Raw genomic sequence first — 15,864 nt, 5'->3', positions numbered from 1 at the left:
CGTGCACGGTTGTGCATGGTTGTTCGCAGTTGTGGACGGCTGTGTGTGGCCGTGCACGGCTGTGTGTGGTTGTGCACGGTTGTGTGTGGCTGTGCATGGTTGTTTGCAGTTGTGGACGGCTGTGTGTGGCCGTGCACAGTTGTGTGTGGTTGTGCATGGTCGTTCGCAGTTGTGCACGGCTGTGTGTGGTTGTGCACGGTTGTGTGTGGCCGTGCACGGTTGTGCGTGGTCGTTCGCAGTTGTGGACGGCTGTGTGTGGCGGTGCACGGTTGTGTGTGGTCGTTTGCAGTTGTGGACGGCTGTGTGTGGCCGTGCACGGTTGTGTGTGGTCGTTCGCAGTTGTGGACGGCTGTGTGTGGCGGTGCACGGTTGTGTGTGGTTGTGCATGGCTGTATGCAGCTGTGCATGGCTTTGCGCAGCTGTGCGCGGCTGTGTACAGTTGTGCACGGAGGAGCACGGCTGTGTGAAGTTGTGTGCAGTTGTGGACAGTTGTGTGTGTGGCTGTGCAGGGCTGTGCGTGGCTGTGCACGGTCATGTGCAGTTGTACGCGGTTGTGTGTGGTTCTGCGTAGCTGTGTATGGTTGTGTGTAGTTGTGAACAGCTGGGCACACCTGTGCATGCTTGTGTGTAGCTGTGCATGGCCGTGTATGGTTGTGCACCGTTTTGTGCAGCTGTACAGTTGTGTGTGGCCGTGCACAGTTGTTCACGCTTGTGCGCGGCTGTGCACAGTTGTTCGCGGCTGTGCGTGCAGCAGACGCGCGGGCGGTGGGTTTCCTGCTGCGAGGGAGTGACGACTGTGGGAAAATTCCAGTGTGTGGGAAGCGGGGAGGGGGGAACTGCTGGGGCCGGGGGCGCGGGGGGGGCAGCCAGGCTCCCGCAGCCTCTGCCCACCCACAATTAATAAAAAACCCCACAAACCAAACCAAACCCGGGAACAACAATGGCTCAATTAGGGGAGCGGGCGCACAAAGGGCAGGCAGCTTCCCTGCCCGCGCTGGCGCTTGCTGCCACATCATCATCTCGCTGGGGATTTCACGGCCGTCGCCTTCCTCCCCTGCTCCCCCCTTGGACTTTGGGTCAATATTTGCAGGGCTTCCCGGGGCTCCCCCTCCAGCACCATATCGGGGTGACCCCCAAGAGCTCAGAGACAGCCCTGGGGGTCCGTGGAACACCCAGCGGCACCCCGTGCCCTTGCCATGGGGCGACGGGCCTCCTCGCGTGCCTGGGGCTCCCAGGGGATGTCACCTACATGTGATGGCGGGTGTGACGAGGAGGAAACCCTGTGGGCAGCCCCAGCCTGGGAACGGCTTCAGGGTGCAGGGGAGCAGGATTGGGGACCCCCTTTGCCGATGATCCAACGCAGGCAGCAGCCAAGGGAGGAGCTGCCAAAGGCGAGCTCATGTTTCTGATCCAGTCTCCCCCTTATTTGTGGGAACCAAATATTCCGCCCTTGGAATGAGGATGCACACGCACCCACACGCGTGCTCTACCCTCAAACCAAGGCGTGCGGCTCGGGGTGCTTAATGACATCCAGACCCCGTTTAACACGTGCCCCTAAGCAGCGATGGGACTCCACTGGGGAGGAAAAGCCGTCCCTACGCACTGCGTAGAGCCCAGAAATATTGCCCAGTGCCGTTTCCCCTCCCTACCCTGCCAAAGGGTCCAGCGTGGCTGCAGCCAAATCAGGGGCCACGGGGATTGCTCCGATTTTCTGGTGTTCGCTGGCAGGTGGAGCCAGTTAAGGCTGAGAGTGAGCAGAAAATCAGGGGAAATAGGAGCTGGGGGAAGAGTGGGGCCGGGGGGCTGCTGCTGCAGAGGAGGAGGATGGTCCCTGGGGACAAGCTGGCCCCTGGGACAGCCCAAGGTCCCCTGTGATGCTGCAGAGCAAATTAATTAATGAAGCAATTCCCAGGCGGGGCTGAGCCTTCCTTGCTGGGCCCCTGGGACTTGGCGGAGGGAGTGGCAGCATCCCCTTCTGCCCCAACCCCGGGGGTGCTGGGCAACATCTCACGGTGCCGGGGCCAAGCAGGTGGCCGTGCGAGGGGACCAGTTGGGATGCGCCGCCGGAGCCAAAGAGCTTTTAATCCGCCTCTTTCCAGGGCAGCTTCCCCCCGCCGGGGCCGCGGCGGTTGCAAAGCAGCCCTGACCGCCAGGAATTTGTCACTATGCGCTGGGAAAGCTCCTTCCCACCAGCTGTCGGCAGCCCGGCCTGCCGGGCGCAGGCCCCTTGGATGGGGGAGAGCTGGGGTGAGGGGCCGTGGGGGCCCCGCTGCGGGCCAGGGTCCTGCCCCGGCCCTGAGCATCCCTCCCCGGCACAGGGATGATGCTGGCTTGGCTTTGGCTTGGCCAAAGCAGGGGGCTCGAAGCAGACCCTCGTGCCAGGCTTTGGGGTGCAGCTCCCGAAGGGATGGCAGAGTTGGGGGGGGGGTGTCGTTGTCCTCAGCGGTTACCAGTCTCTCACTTCTCATCTCAGCGAGGGCTGTGGGGCAGAGCTCGCTCTGTCATGCCCGGGGCTTGGGCTGTGCCCCCCGGTCCCTTCTCTGCTGCCCAATGCGGACGTGCAAACTGCCCCATCCTACCTGCTGCCGGGCATCCCCTGGCCCCAGGGGCATCATCCTGACTCTATGGGGCACCCCCCGGTCCCAGGGACATCATCCAACCCTACGGGGTATCTGTGAACCCCAAGGGCATCATCCTGACCTTATGGGGTATCCCCTAACCCCAGGGACATCATCCTGACTCTATGGGGCATCCCCTAGCCCCAGAAGCCTCATCCTCACCCTATGGGGGACCCCCTGGTCCTAGGGGCATCCCCCTGCCCCACCGCAGCTCCTGGGCTCTAGGGTGCTGTGGGCAGGGCAGGGCAGGCTGCCTGGACATCCCCGAGGCGGCCGTGAGGCCTGCAGGTCCCCGCTTGGGGCCGGAGGCCGCAGGGAGGGCTGAGGGGGACCGGCTGCCTTTGTGCCTCCCCTTTGTGCCCCGCGATTCACATGTTTGGGCTTTTATCCGGCAGCCGGGAAGGAGGAGGGCGAAGGGGACAGGAGAGGGGGGGGAGAAGGGCCGGGGCGGGGGGAAATGGCGGGAAACGACGGCTCCCTTTGTGTGACAGGGATGGGGACAGGGACCGGGGGACACCCCGCAAGTGCCACTGCTCTGCGTTTTGCCGTCCCAGTGTGGACACCCATCGGCAGCGTGACCAAAGGGCTCCGCGGTTCCCGGAGGGTTCCCTGGGCTGGGATGTGTGTGTCCCCCCCCTGCCCAGACGCCTGAGTCCACGGTGGGGCTGATCCCACAGGACGAGGAGCCCCGGGCACCTCCCTGGGAACATTTCTACCGAGGGAGCTGGTTTTGGGGCGCTGTTCTCCATCGTGTCCCCAAACCCACCTTCACAGCGGGTGGGGGGGGCAGGGGGATGGATGGGTGAGGGGGCTTTTGGAGCGGGTCTGGCTGGACCATCCCCAGGTTTGCTGCAGACAGCCGTGCCGGGTGGGCATCGCGGTGCCTGTGGGGGGGACACACACCCTTCCCTGGGCTCGCAGGGTGCCGCTGCACCCTTCTCTCTGAGCCCAGCTGGGCTCCGACTGCTCCTCCAGAGACCCCCCAGCTCCCATCTGGTCTGCCCAAAGCAACTCCCGGCACACTGTGGCCCCCAGCCTGCTCTCTCCCCCTGCCGCCGCCACACTGCCTCCCACCACATTTTCCGTCCCGCGAAGGAAATATTAACCAGGATGGAGTTTGTCTCATTGTGTTTTTACCCTCTGTGGCCATAATCTGTGCCAAGAGGCCAGGCAGGAATTTGCCTTGGCCGAGGCCAGATTCTGCTTTTGGGGAAATGCTCGGGTGACCGGCCCCAGGGAGGTGGGGATGCGGGATGCTACCTGGTGCCACAGCAGCCCCGAGCAGCAGAGAAAGTCTGTTATTCCCATCCTACAGGTAGGATGGGGAAACTGAGGCACCGGCTGCCTGGTCCCCCCCGTGGGGTGCTCCCGTAGGAAGAATTTGCACCCTGGCTGGGGCCCAGCCGCCGCAGGAGCCAGCAGCCGCGGGAAGCGAGGGCGGCCGACCCAACCTGACACAGGGCAGAGGGCACCGAAAACAGCACAAAAAACTCTGCTGCGGAGAACAAGCAGAATAACAGCCCTTTCCGCCGCAGCAGAATGAGCTGGTTTGGCCAAATAAACAGATTTGAAGAAAAACAAGAGATTCTGCTGCTGGACAGAAAGCCACCGGATGTTCGGCACGTTAAATGCTGTAATTTATCCGAGAGGAATGTGCTGGATCGCTGCGGGGTTGGAGCAGCCGTGCTCTATCCCCGGGGCGTACGGAGGATGCCGTGGGCAGTGCAATTCCCTTTGCACCTCATTTATTGCTTTTCCAGCTTCATTTTTCCTCCTCCGCTGGGTTTCCCACTCCTTCCCCCTTCCCCCTGCCTCGTTCGGGTCCTGCCCACTGCCAAAATCCCAGGGGGTTGTTGGCATCCTCGAGAGCCCCGTGTGGAGCATCGGTGTCCTCCAGGGCCGGATCCTGCTCTCGGGCCCAGCCCAGCGCCAAAATGAGCACCAGCCCTTTGGCAGTAAAGCATAAAATAAGCATCAAACTCTTCTCAAGGGAAAACATGTGTTGCGTATCAAACCCACCGGGCAGACTTGCAGCCGTGAGCTCACAGGCAGGATCTTATCACAACCAGATCATTTTATACACACATACAGAGAGATATATATATTTAATTAAACTCTGAAGCCTGCAGCACCATTTGGAAATGGTTTCTTGGCAAGGAAAAGCACATTATGGTCAGCGGGGCACCAAATACCTGGCGGTTCAGCCTGGCTAGTGGTATTTGAAAAGGTGTTACTGAAATAATATTGAAAAGGTATTAAAGCACAAGCTGACCTGTGCCATGACCCCAGCTTGGGTGATTTGGAGGACTTGGAGGGGGGCTCAGGGGCTGAGCTTTTCCAGCACTGAGCCCCTGCGAGCATCATCAAAGGGGGGCAATGTCCCTGGCTGGGGGTCCTGTGTCCCATCAATGGCTGGGAGGTCCCCTGCCCCATCTCTGTCCGGGGGTCTCGTGCCCCATCTCTGGCTGGGGGTTCCATGTCCCATCCCCGTCTGGGGGTCCCGTGCCCCGTCCCCAGCCAGGGTGCCATCCCCCTCACCACTGTCCGGGGATGCCTGCACAGCCCGGAGGAGTGGGACCCCGAGGCCGGGGACTGGAGCCCCCGTGGAGGGGGACAGCGGCGGGGCGGGAGCGAGCAGGGCTGGGAAGCCGGCACTGCGCAGCCCGGCACAATGAGGCCTTGTGGCCGGTGGCTCTGACGAGAATCGGCCCTGACAGCGGCTCCGCCGGCGGGGTCACCCACCCGGCACGGGGCCACCCGCCCCCAGCCCCGGCCCCACTCGCTCGGTGATACCCAGGGCGAGAAACCCTAAAGCGACCCACTCCAGAGGACACCAGGGAGGCAGCATTTAGAAATAGCAATATATCTCTCTCTACATACAGATACATAAAGAGTAGGGCTCTTTCCAGCCCCCCAGGAGGTAGGGTCAGTGGTTGGAGCTGGCACAGGGGAGGCAGGGCTTCGCACCCTGGCACGCACCGGCACCGGCACTCACCCGCGGCGCCTGTTGGTGAACATCCCGCTCAGCTTTTTTAAAAAACGAGACGCACAACGCGCACGCTACAAATACAGCTTAGTTTATAAAAAAAAGTCACAAATTTGGTATCATTATAACTTTAGTGCACATACGATGCCCCCCACCCCCACGGTCAAAAATTCCCCCCGGCTGGCACGGCGTGCCCTGCCACTGGCGACCCGGCACAGGGGGACCTGGCAGCCGCCGCGAGGCCACGGCCCCGGGCTGGCGGTGATGGGTGGCACTGCCCGACCTCTCCCGGCTCCTCTGGCACCTTCCTGCATCGGCGCTTTGGTCCTGCCCCGGCTGTGCCAGGCACACCTCTGGTCCCCGCGCCAGCCTTCCTCCCACCTTGCCATCCCCCTCGCTCCCTTCGGCCTCGCTCCTCTTCCTCGGCATCCACCCCACGGCTCCTGCCCGAGCCCCACATTGCAGGCAGGGCCAGGGCAAGGCTCACCGCCATCCTGCTCTCCTTTCCACCCCCGACATTGCAGATCCACCTCCTGGCCCTTCCGCATCCACACCGTGTCCCCAGTCCTATCACCACGGCCACCCACTGCCATGGCCACCCGCCACCGAGCCCTCCCCGGGGGGGGGACAGCTGCCCCCATCGTGCTGGACCCACTGTGCCCCAGAGCATCCCCGAGCCCGCAGCATCCCCTGAGCATGCAGCACCCCGAGCCTGCAGCACCCCAGTCCCCTGGGAGCCCCTAACCCATTGCCCCATGCCGCTGCACCCCATACCCGGGCAGGTCCCTTGGGGACCACTGGCAAGTGCGCCCTGGGAAAATCCCTTCCCTTCCGGCAGGATTTTCCCGGGACCCCCCCCCCAGCCCAGTGGCGGGTGCTGCTGGGGCCTGACTACCCAGCGAGGACCGAAGTGCCGCGCTCCCTCTGGGCACCATCCCTGCTGGCACGCTGCCCCTGCATCCCCCCGGGGATGCTCTCGCTGCCTGTGGGACCCCAGGCCCCCAGCACCCGCAGGGCCGGGCTGCCCTCCCCGAGCCCCTCAGTCCACGGGGAACTCACAGGGGTTCTGGCGCGTGCGCCGTGCCCCCTCGTAGATGCGCTGGAAGTCCCTATAGCGGGGTGCGCAGCTCAGCCAGGCTTCGCCAAAATGCAGCCACCCCGTGAAAAGGAAGGTGCCAGGGCCTGGCTTGACGCCGCAGCGCAGCGGGGTGCGGATGCTGCCCGCCGGCCGCCCCGGCCGTCCCCCCGCCTGGAAAAGGGGGAACTTTTGGCGGTGGATGCGGGCGGCGCTCACCCCGATGACGGATTCCTGCAGCTCCACGTCATTGGAGACGCTCCGGATGCTGCCACGGATCACTGCAGGGGGAATGCAGGGAGGGGTATCAGTGTGTCCCTGGCCCTGGCCCCATCCCTCTCCCCATCCCCATTCCCATCCCCATCTCCTTTCCCATCCTTGTCCCCATCCCCATCTCCATTCCCATCTCTGTCCCCATCCCCGTCCCCATCCCCATCCCGCAGCATCTTCTGTGACACTGATGGCCACAGCCCAAGCCAGGCCAGCCCAGGAGGGGGAGACTAGGGCTGCCTGCGGAGCTGTTGCCCCCCCAGTTTGAGTTTCCTTCCCTCCCCTGGGGTCCCAGGACCCTCCCAGCACCCATGGGGGCTGCACTTACCAAAGTCACTAGTGCAAATGGCCATCAGGATCTCGGTGTCGTTGCACGGCCGGCACGCCCCTGCAATGGCCAAGCACAGGCCGTCACCACCCATCACGCGGTGGCTGCTGGTGACCGGCCTCGGGGGGACCACCCCGGATCCGGCCCCTCCATCCCCTCGCCTCCGCGCAGACCAGGGACACCCCGGCAAGGGAGGCGGAGGCAGCCCCGGGGAAACTGAGGCAGGCTGACCCGGGACGCTCGGCGCTCACCTTCTCCGGTGAAGCTGGCGGCGGGCAGCGCCGGGCGGGCCAGCCAGTCCCCCCGCAGCTCGTAGCGGAAGGCGGCGATGCGGCGGCTGATGTCGCGGTGCGGGGTGGCCTGCAGGAAAAGAGCCACCTTCTCCCGGGGCAGCCAGCTGAAGCAGCGGACGCGAGGGCGGGGGGCCTCCGGCAGCAGCAGCTCCAGCACTCCCTCCCTCTCCAGGTAGAGCTGAGCCCCCCGGAAGGTGCCGGAGGGTTTGACGCAGGCGGTGACATGCTGGGGGCTCCTGCCCTTGACGGCGGCGGTAGGGGGGGGGCAGGCGGGGGGCCAGGCGGAGGCGAAGGGCCCCCGTGGGGTACAGCCATTCCAGCGAGCCCTCGGCGCAGTGCAGGGAGAGCTGCTCCACGCTGCCTGCCTCCTGCGACAGCCCGCTGCGAGGCACAGTGGCTCCCATCAGCTGGGACCCTCCAGGAGACGGGGACCCCCCCCCCAGCCCATATCCCCCCCCGGTGTGGCAGCACCCAACCGCTCTCGAGCAGCACCTCTGCGGAGGCGTGCGGGATGAACACGGGGAGGAATAGCACCAAACCCTCCATGCCTCAGACTCGGGGTGCAAGTGCATCATTTGGGGGGTGCTCGTGTTTCCCAGCACCTTCCCAGGGGAGCTGAGGGGGGGGGGGGCCGCGGCAGCACAGGCCCTCCACTCACACCCAGGGTAGGCCACACTGCCAGGCTGCCCGTGGCCTTGGGGTTGTGTATTCCCTTGCTTTGGGGGATCCCCAGTGGGTGCTGGGAGGGTTACACACACACACACCCCCCCCCCCCGCAGAATTCGGACTCGCATGTAAATGGTGCCCGGAGCCACGTTTTTAGCGGGGGGGCGGAGGGGGAGGACAAGCGGGAAAGCCAGGCTGGGGGGAGCGGAGGCAGCCGTGGGGCTGCTTTGTCCCGGCCACGCTGCTCGTGGTCCCCGTGGCCCCCCACGCCCCCCGCGTGGGGCTGGCGGCAGCCCCTCCTGGCGAGCCCCGGCTCTTTGTTCCGGAGCTCGGCGCCTTCCCCACCGCGGGCAGCGGCGTGTCGGGCCCTGGCGAGGGGCTGGGGGGCCCCGCCGGCCGCAGAGCTGCGTTTCACGGGGGGGGGAGCTCGGGAAGGGGTTCCCGGAGAGGCGGGGAGCCCTGTGGCCCCTGCACCCCGGGGACCAGCATCCCTCCGGGGGCGGAGGGGGGGGGCAGCCGCACCCACGAGTGGGGAAACTGAGGCAGGCGCAGGTCCCAGCATCCCCCCCCCGCGTGACCCTGCCCCGCGGATGCAGGAGCTGGTGGCAGCCCTTCCCCGCTGCCTGTCCGGCGGGGGGGGGACGACACACACGACAGCCACCCTCCCCACACACCCCCCCCCCCGCCCCGAGCCTGCCCTGCCCGAGCGGCGGGAACTCCCCGGGGGGGGGGGGGGGACACCCGCGTGTGTGCCCCCCGCCCCCGGTGCCGGTACCGGTACCGGTGCCTACCTTCCCCTCCAGCTGCACTGGTCCGCCGAGGCACCGCCGAGCGCCGCGCCCAGCCCGGCCAGGCACAGCGCCCGCAGCGCCCACATGGCCGCGCCCGCGGCGGCCCCGGGGCGGCCCGGCCCGGCCCTGCCCGGCCCTGCCCGCACCGCTGCCCGCACCGGCGGGGGGGGGGGGGAGCGGGGCCGCCACCCCGCGCCGCGCCCCAAACTTTCCGCCAATGGCGGCGGCGGGGCGGGGCCGCCCCCCGGCACCCCCCCCTTCTCCGGCACCGGCAGCGCCCGCCCCGGGCATCCCCGGGGAGCGTCCCCGGGACCACCCCCCCCCCCCCCCCCAAAGACCGGGGGCCGCAGCGCCGGGGCTCCCCGGGGTGGGGGGGATACAGGCCGGGCCGGCTGCCAGCGGCCCGGGGTGAGGGGGGGGGGACGGATACCGGGGGTGGGGCACGGCCGGTGCACCCCAGGCTACAGACACCCCCGGTTGTGTGCATCCCGAGTTCCGTACAGCCGTGGCTGCGCACAGCCCGGGCTACAGGCACCCCAGGCTGGGTACACCCCAACTGTGCACAGGCAAGGCTACGCGCGCCCCAGTTACGCACACCCCGGGCTACCTACACCCCAAGTTATGCACAGCCCAAGCTATAGACACCCCAGGCTATGGACACCCCGAGTTATGCCCACCCCGGGCTACCTACACCCCAAGTTATGCACAGCCCAAGCTATAGACACCCCAGGCTATGGACACCCCGAGTTACGCACACCCCGGGCTACCTACACCCCAAGTTATGCACAGCCCAAGCTATAGACACCCCAGGCTATGGACACCCCGAGTTATGCCCACCCCAGGCTACAGACTCCCCAAACTATGCCCACCCCAGGCTATCGGCACCCCAGGCTGTGCACACCCCAAGTTAAGCACACCCCAGGCTACAGACACCCCAAACTATGCCCACCCCAGGCCATGCACACCCCAAGCTATACACACCCCAGTCTATGCAGATCCCAGGCTATAGCCCCCCTGGTTTACAGCCCCCCCCACTGTGTACCCCAAGAGTTACGCACACCCCACCCTCCATATAAACTACCCCCCCCGCCAGCAGCACCCCCCTCCCCACGGGGACATTTTCTTCACCAGGGCTAAGCAGAGGCGCGTGGCAGAGGGCCTGGCACGGGGGTCACGCACACCCGAACCCCCACTTTCCCCCCCCCTCCAAACCTGCCCCTCGGGATTTTAACACCCCCGCCTCTCCCCCCTTTTCAGCCGCTATTGTGCCGGCACCACAAACCCCACAATTAATTAAGTTTCCATCCAGTGACAGCCCGCCAAAATGTTTGAAATAAACACCGAACAATTGGGATGGGATGATACAGGCCGGGAACAAAGTCCCCGGAGAGAGGGTGGAGCGGAATGGAAATGAGGGATTGTAAATTTGGATGGTGGAAAGAAAGAGGGGAAGGGGGAAAGGGGAGGGGGCTGGGGGCGGGGGGGGGGGGGCAGGAGGGGGAGAGGGGAATTCGCAGCTCTCTGGCCATGAAATGATGCTGAAAGAAGTCAAGCTGCTGGAATCCGTGGAAAAATGAGGGGCCGGAGGGGCTGCGGGTTACGGTGGAGCCGGTTGGGGGGTGGGGTCAGGGTGTTGGGGTGTCAGGGTGCGGGTGTCAGGGTGGGGGCCTCTGTGCCTGCTGGCCTTCGTGCAGAGACCACCAGCCGCCGCATGGGGTTTGTCGGAGGGTGGCTGGGCTCAAGGGCCTGGCTGCTACGGTGAAGCCGGATCACAGTGACATGGGGGCCATGGTCTGGGGACCGGACCCTGTGCCACCATGGGGAAGCGGGGCCAGTTGGGATCAGAGCTCAGGGTGGGGAGGGCCAGCCAGGGAGCCCACAAACAGCCTCTGCCAGGTCCCCAGAGGTGAGGTGACACCAGAGGCGAGGTGGCACCAGAGGTGGGGTGGCACTGGTGCCACCGGGTGCTGTTGTCCCCAGGCAGGGACCTCACCCCACCGATTCCCCTCCTGGTGGGGTGCTCAGCACCCTCAGGGGACTTTCCCTTGGGACACCCCAGGGTGTGGGTTGGTGGGACGTGGCTCTTTGCAGGCTGGAGCCCGGTGTCACCATCCCCGTGGGTACATGGCGGTGAGTCTGCCCTAACCCCACCCCAGCACCCCGGGGTGAGCTGGCACCCCCGGCCCCCTGCCACAGCCCGGGTGTGCAGCGCCCTGAGCCACCTTAACCGGGTGCTCGGGCAGAAACCTCAGCACCAGCCGGACAAACCCACCGTGGCCAGCCCTGGCTTTCCTCCCCCGCGCCACCGGGCCGGGGGCACCCCTGCTTTCGGGGCACGGCCATCGAGGGGGGGGCATCAGCCCCTTCGGAGCGGCCACCGGAGCTGGGACTGACCCAGGACCGGGCAAAGCCCACCCACCCCAAGCACCCACCAGTTCGCTCAACCTTCTGGACCAGCCGGTGGGGCAAAGCAGCTCTGGGCTTTATCGTCGGAGCTGCCACCGGCCGAAACGCCGCGTCCCCGGGGCTGCCGGCCGTGCCCGGGGGCTCTGCGCGGTGGTCGCGTTCCCTGGCCCTACCCGGCATCCCCGCTGTGTCCCCTGGCCTTGTCCCCGTTGTTCCCGGTTGCCGCAGGGAGGGTGGCACCCCATGGGGCTGGGGGCCGGTAGCCGCCCGGGAGCTGCCCGACCAGGGGGGCAGGGGAAACCGCCGGGCCCTGCAAGAGGGTCCCGGGTCGCTCCGGGTTCCCGGCTTGGCCCCGGGCTTTCCCCCCCCCGCCCCGCTCCGGTCAGCGGGGCCCCGGGATGCTCGGGCTCGCAGTGCCCTCTTGTGACCGCGGGCACGGCGGCTGCTCCGCCCGCTCCCCCCCCCCCCCCCCCCCCGCCACCGTCCCGGGGCTGGGGGACCCCGAGGGTCTACGGGGAGGGGGTGGGTGGGGGGAAGCCACGTCCTGCAGCGGAGCACAGCATCGACTCATGGAATGGGACCTTCAAAGATCACCCGGTCCGACCCCTGCCCTGGGCAGGGACATTCCCCGCGGGGTCAGGGACACCCCCCCCCCGGGGTCAGCCTGCTCCAGCCCCGTCCAGGGCCTTGAGGCCCCCCAGGGATGGGGCATCCGCAGCTCCTCTGGGTAACGTCCTCCAGCCTCTCACCGCCCTCATCGCAACACATTTCTTCCTCAGAGCCAAGCTAAATCCACCCTCTGCCAGTTTAAACCCATCACCCCTTCTCCTGTCACTACAGGTCCTGGTGAAAAGCCTCTCTCCGTCGCTCTTCTGAGCCCCCTTAGGCGTTGACGGGCTGCAGGAAGGTCTTCTCCAGGCTGAACAACCCCACCTCTCCCGGCCTTTCTCCACAGGAGAGGTTCTTCTAGCCCCCTGGCCATTTCCGTGGTCCCCTCTGGACCCCCTCTGAACAGGTCCAGCTCTGCCTTGTGCTGGGACCCGAGGTGGATGTGTGCTCCGGGGGGGTCTCAAGCTGTGCCAGCGCAGGTGGCTGAGGCGCCCTCAACCCATCTGCCACCTATGGGGCACCCAGGGCTTTGGGGCTCCATGTCCCCCCCCACAGCAGGAGGGACCCTGGTTCTTTCCTTCGTGCTTTTTGATGATCTTCCATATCCCTTCCAGATCCCCCAGCTTCAGCAGAGCTTTCTCCTTTCCTGGGCAGTCGCCTCCACCAAGCAGGTCTTTGGGCTTCCCCACGGAGCTGGGGCATCCCCCATGCCCACAAAAGGGTCTCCGTGGGGTGGATCTGAGCACTCTCCACCCTGCGCCGTGGGTGAGTGATGGCAAGGGCACAGATGCTCCAGACTGGGCTGTGCCCGGAGGCAGAAACCCTCCTGGAAAGGGAAAAGGGGAACTCGGGGGGTCTGGAACCTTGGAGGGCTGCTCAGAGGCTGGGGGTCCCCAGTCTCTCTCCATCCCGCTGCTCCGCCCCCCAGGGCTGTGTGGGGAGCTCTCCCACCCACCCGAGCACCCGCAGGAGATGCGGCTGTGGTAGGCACCCACCTAATCTTTAAAAAATAGCTGAGGAGCCTCGCCTCAACTCCTGGCCCAGCCCCAGGGCCATGCGGGGATACCCCCAGCCCTTCCCCATGGAATCTGGGTGCCAAACAGGCTCCGTCCCCTCCCGGTGCCCCTGAGCATCTGGGCCCCCAGTCTGGTGCCCCTGAGGGCAGGCACGAGCCCTAGAGAGGCTGGAGGAGCTCAGGGAGGCTCTCAGGAGAGGAACCACAGGGCGAGGGTCCCCATGACAAGGCAAGGGTTGCCATGGCAAGGTGGTGGTCCCTATCTCAAGGCAGGGGTGTTCCATGGCAGGGCAGAGGTCTCCATGGCAGGGCAGAGGTCTCCATGGCAAGGCAAGGGCCCCCATGGCAAGGTGGGGTTCCCCATGGCAAAGGGGGGTTCTCCATAGCAAGGTGGGGGGCCTCAACACAAGGTGGGGGTCCCCATGGCAAGGTGGGCGTCCCCATGGCAGAGCAAGGGTTCCCATGGTAAGGTGGGGGTCCACACTAGTGGAAGACAGTCCGCATGGCAGGATGAGGCTCCCAGCAGCTGGATGAGGCTCCCAGCAGCTGGATGAGGGTCCCCACAGTGAGATGAGGGTCCCCACAGAAAGCTAGTGGTCCCCGCAGTGGCGTGATCATCCCCATGGCCATGTGAGGGTCCCCGCAGAAGCCCGAGAGACCCCCATGGCTGGGCCGTGCCCTCACCCACCCCCACCTGTGTGTGGCCTGGAGGGGGGGAGGGAGCCCTGGGGGGTGTCTGAGCCTCGGGGGGGGGGGGGGGGGCCGGAGGGTCTGAGCCCTATGGAGGGCACTGAGGGGGGCCAGAGGGGCTGAGCCCTGGGGTCAGCACAAAGGGGGCTGAGCCCTGGGGGCAGGGGGGGGATGTCCCTGGGGGCTGTGCCGGGGTGATGACCCCAGGCCGGCCAGGCCACCCCACTCCCCTGGGCAGCCCCCCCACCCCGCCCCAACTCCGCCACCGCAGCAAGGCCCCGCGCGTGCATCCTGCGGGGCGGCGAATGGAGCTGCCTATTGATTCGCAGCCCGGGCTAAAAATAACTTTCAACTCTTCATCCCGAGCTGTGAAAAATCCCCCATTGCTAGGCGACGGGTTACCGGGAGACAGCCGGCGCTAGGCGACGGCGGTTGCCGCGGCGACGGCACCCGGCGCACTGCGGTCCAGCTTTGGCACCGGTGGTCCGGCTGGACAGGTGATGCTTGGCCCCGGGGTGCCATCGGCATGGGGTGGGCTGGGTGCGTGGGGTGAGACCCTTCAGCATCCCCAGGGCGGTGGGGATGGGAGGGCAACGGAGGCCAATGGGGTTCTGGCAGTTCGCATAAAGATGAGGCGTGAAGGAGCGGTGTCGCTTGGCTCTTGGTTGCTGCCCTGGTCTGAGCGTGGGGACGGTGGCCACCACTCTCCTGGCACCCGGGAGGGACGGTCCCCGTGGACCAGGGAAGTTCAGGGACCCTGGCCTGCCAAAGCACAGGTTGACAAGCCGGGGTTGCCCGCGGCTGTGGTGTGAGCTGGGGCAGCCGGGCACCTCAGGGTGTGGGTACCCAGCCCTGGGGGTCCACCCCAGCTGTGTTCCCTCCACTGGGGACATGTGCACGGAGACATCCCCTGCCCAGGGACTCCTCCAGCATGTGGAGGAGTTGTGATCCTTCTTGGCATGAAAATGTCTCCAGGACACGGGGCCGCCCCAAAGTGTCCCCTCTGGGGCCCGGAGCTGGCAGGGGTTAGTGACAATGGGGCTGTGCCAGGATCAAGGGGACAACAGGGACCATCCGGGGCCCGACTGCCTCCCTGTGCTTGCCAGTCCTGCTGGCACTGGGCTTGCTCTGGGAGCAGAGCGTGTCCCTGGAGGGCTGGACCACCACCCGCTGCTCCCAGGCTGCTGCTGGGTGAGAATTCCCCTGGGACACCCCCATGGGAATGAGGTATCACAAGGGGACCGGCCATTGCTGGGGGGACAAAGGATCATGGGGGGAAGGACCCCCAGTTCCTCAGGCGATGGGGAAAAGATGTGTCACCTGGATGAGGCCACTGACCCGCATGTCTCTGCAGTCACCGGCCCCTCCGGCCACTTTTCCTGCATTTGTCACCCACTGAGCAGGGTGGGATGAGGGGGTGAGTGTGAGTGCGAGTGCAAGTGTGAGTGTGTGCACAGTCTCCTCCCCCAAACTCCCTCCCGGCTGCCAGTGCGAAACCCGACCTGCCTTATAAATAATGGAGGCTGGAGCCAGGCGGCCGGATCCAGGCAGCTCCATCAGCCTCCCCAGGGCCCAGCTGGGGGCAACCGGCCGAGCTGGTGCCACTGCTCACATGGGGCTGTGCGAGGGGAAGGCAGAGGGAACGGGGTTGAATGTGGCACCTAACCAGTTCCCTCCATTTTGGGGAGCAGTGGTGAATCTGGGCACCAGACTGGGTGTGCTGGGTGGATGCTGAGCTGGGGGCGATGGGAAATGGGGGGGGCAGCAATGGGGCATCCCCCAGCTGCAGGTCCCGCCGCCAGCCATGGCCTGGGCAGGTGAACCCCCCCGGCACCTGGGGGCCGCAGCCTTCCCTGGGCACGTGCAGCACCCCGGGGTGCTGGAGCTGGAGCGACCATCCCCGCTGCACCCCAGGGGCTGTCAGCAGGGCCTGAGCCAGCTACCGGGGTGAGAGGGGTCTGCACAGGGATGTCCGGCCTGCCAGCACCCTGGTGGGGAGAAAGCCAGAGCAAGCATCCATCTGTCCGTCCAGCCTTCCCTCCATCCCTCCATCCCTCCATCTCACCCTCCATCCTTCCATCCTTCCATTTCTCCATTCTTCCTCCATTTCTCCATCC

At 66.0% G+C, this 15,864-nt stretch overlaps 1 protein-coding gene across 1 annotated transcript; it reads right to left on the bottom strand.

Annotated features, from left to right (window-relative positions):
- Positions 1-5,679: 5,679 nt before the first annotated feature.
- On the bottom strand, positions 5,680-9,173 carry METRN (meteorin, glial cell differentiation regulator). Its single transcript, XM_030001844.2, is given in 5 exon segments — positions 5,680-6,960; positions 7,278-7,337; positions 7,529-7,833; positions 7,835-7,951; positions 9,028-9,173. Coding segments are annotated over 5 exon segments (885 nt in total). The 5' UTR covers positions 9,114-9,173; the 3' UTR covers positions 5,680-6,643.
- Positions 9,174-15,864: the final 6,691 nt, after the last annotated feature.

This window comes from Aquila chrysaetos, chromosome 25, assembly GCF_900496995.4.
Source record: "Aquila chrysaetos chrysaetos chromosome 25, bAquChr1.4, whole genome shotgun sequence".
Classification (NCBI taxonomy): domain Eukaryota; kingdom Metazoa; phylum Chordata; class Aves; order Accipitriformes; family Accipitridae; genus Aquila; species Aquila chrysaetos.
The sequence above is the reverse complement of the archived record's forward strand: the minus strand, read 5'-3'. Positions and strand labels throughout refer to the sequence as shown.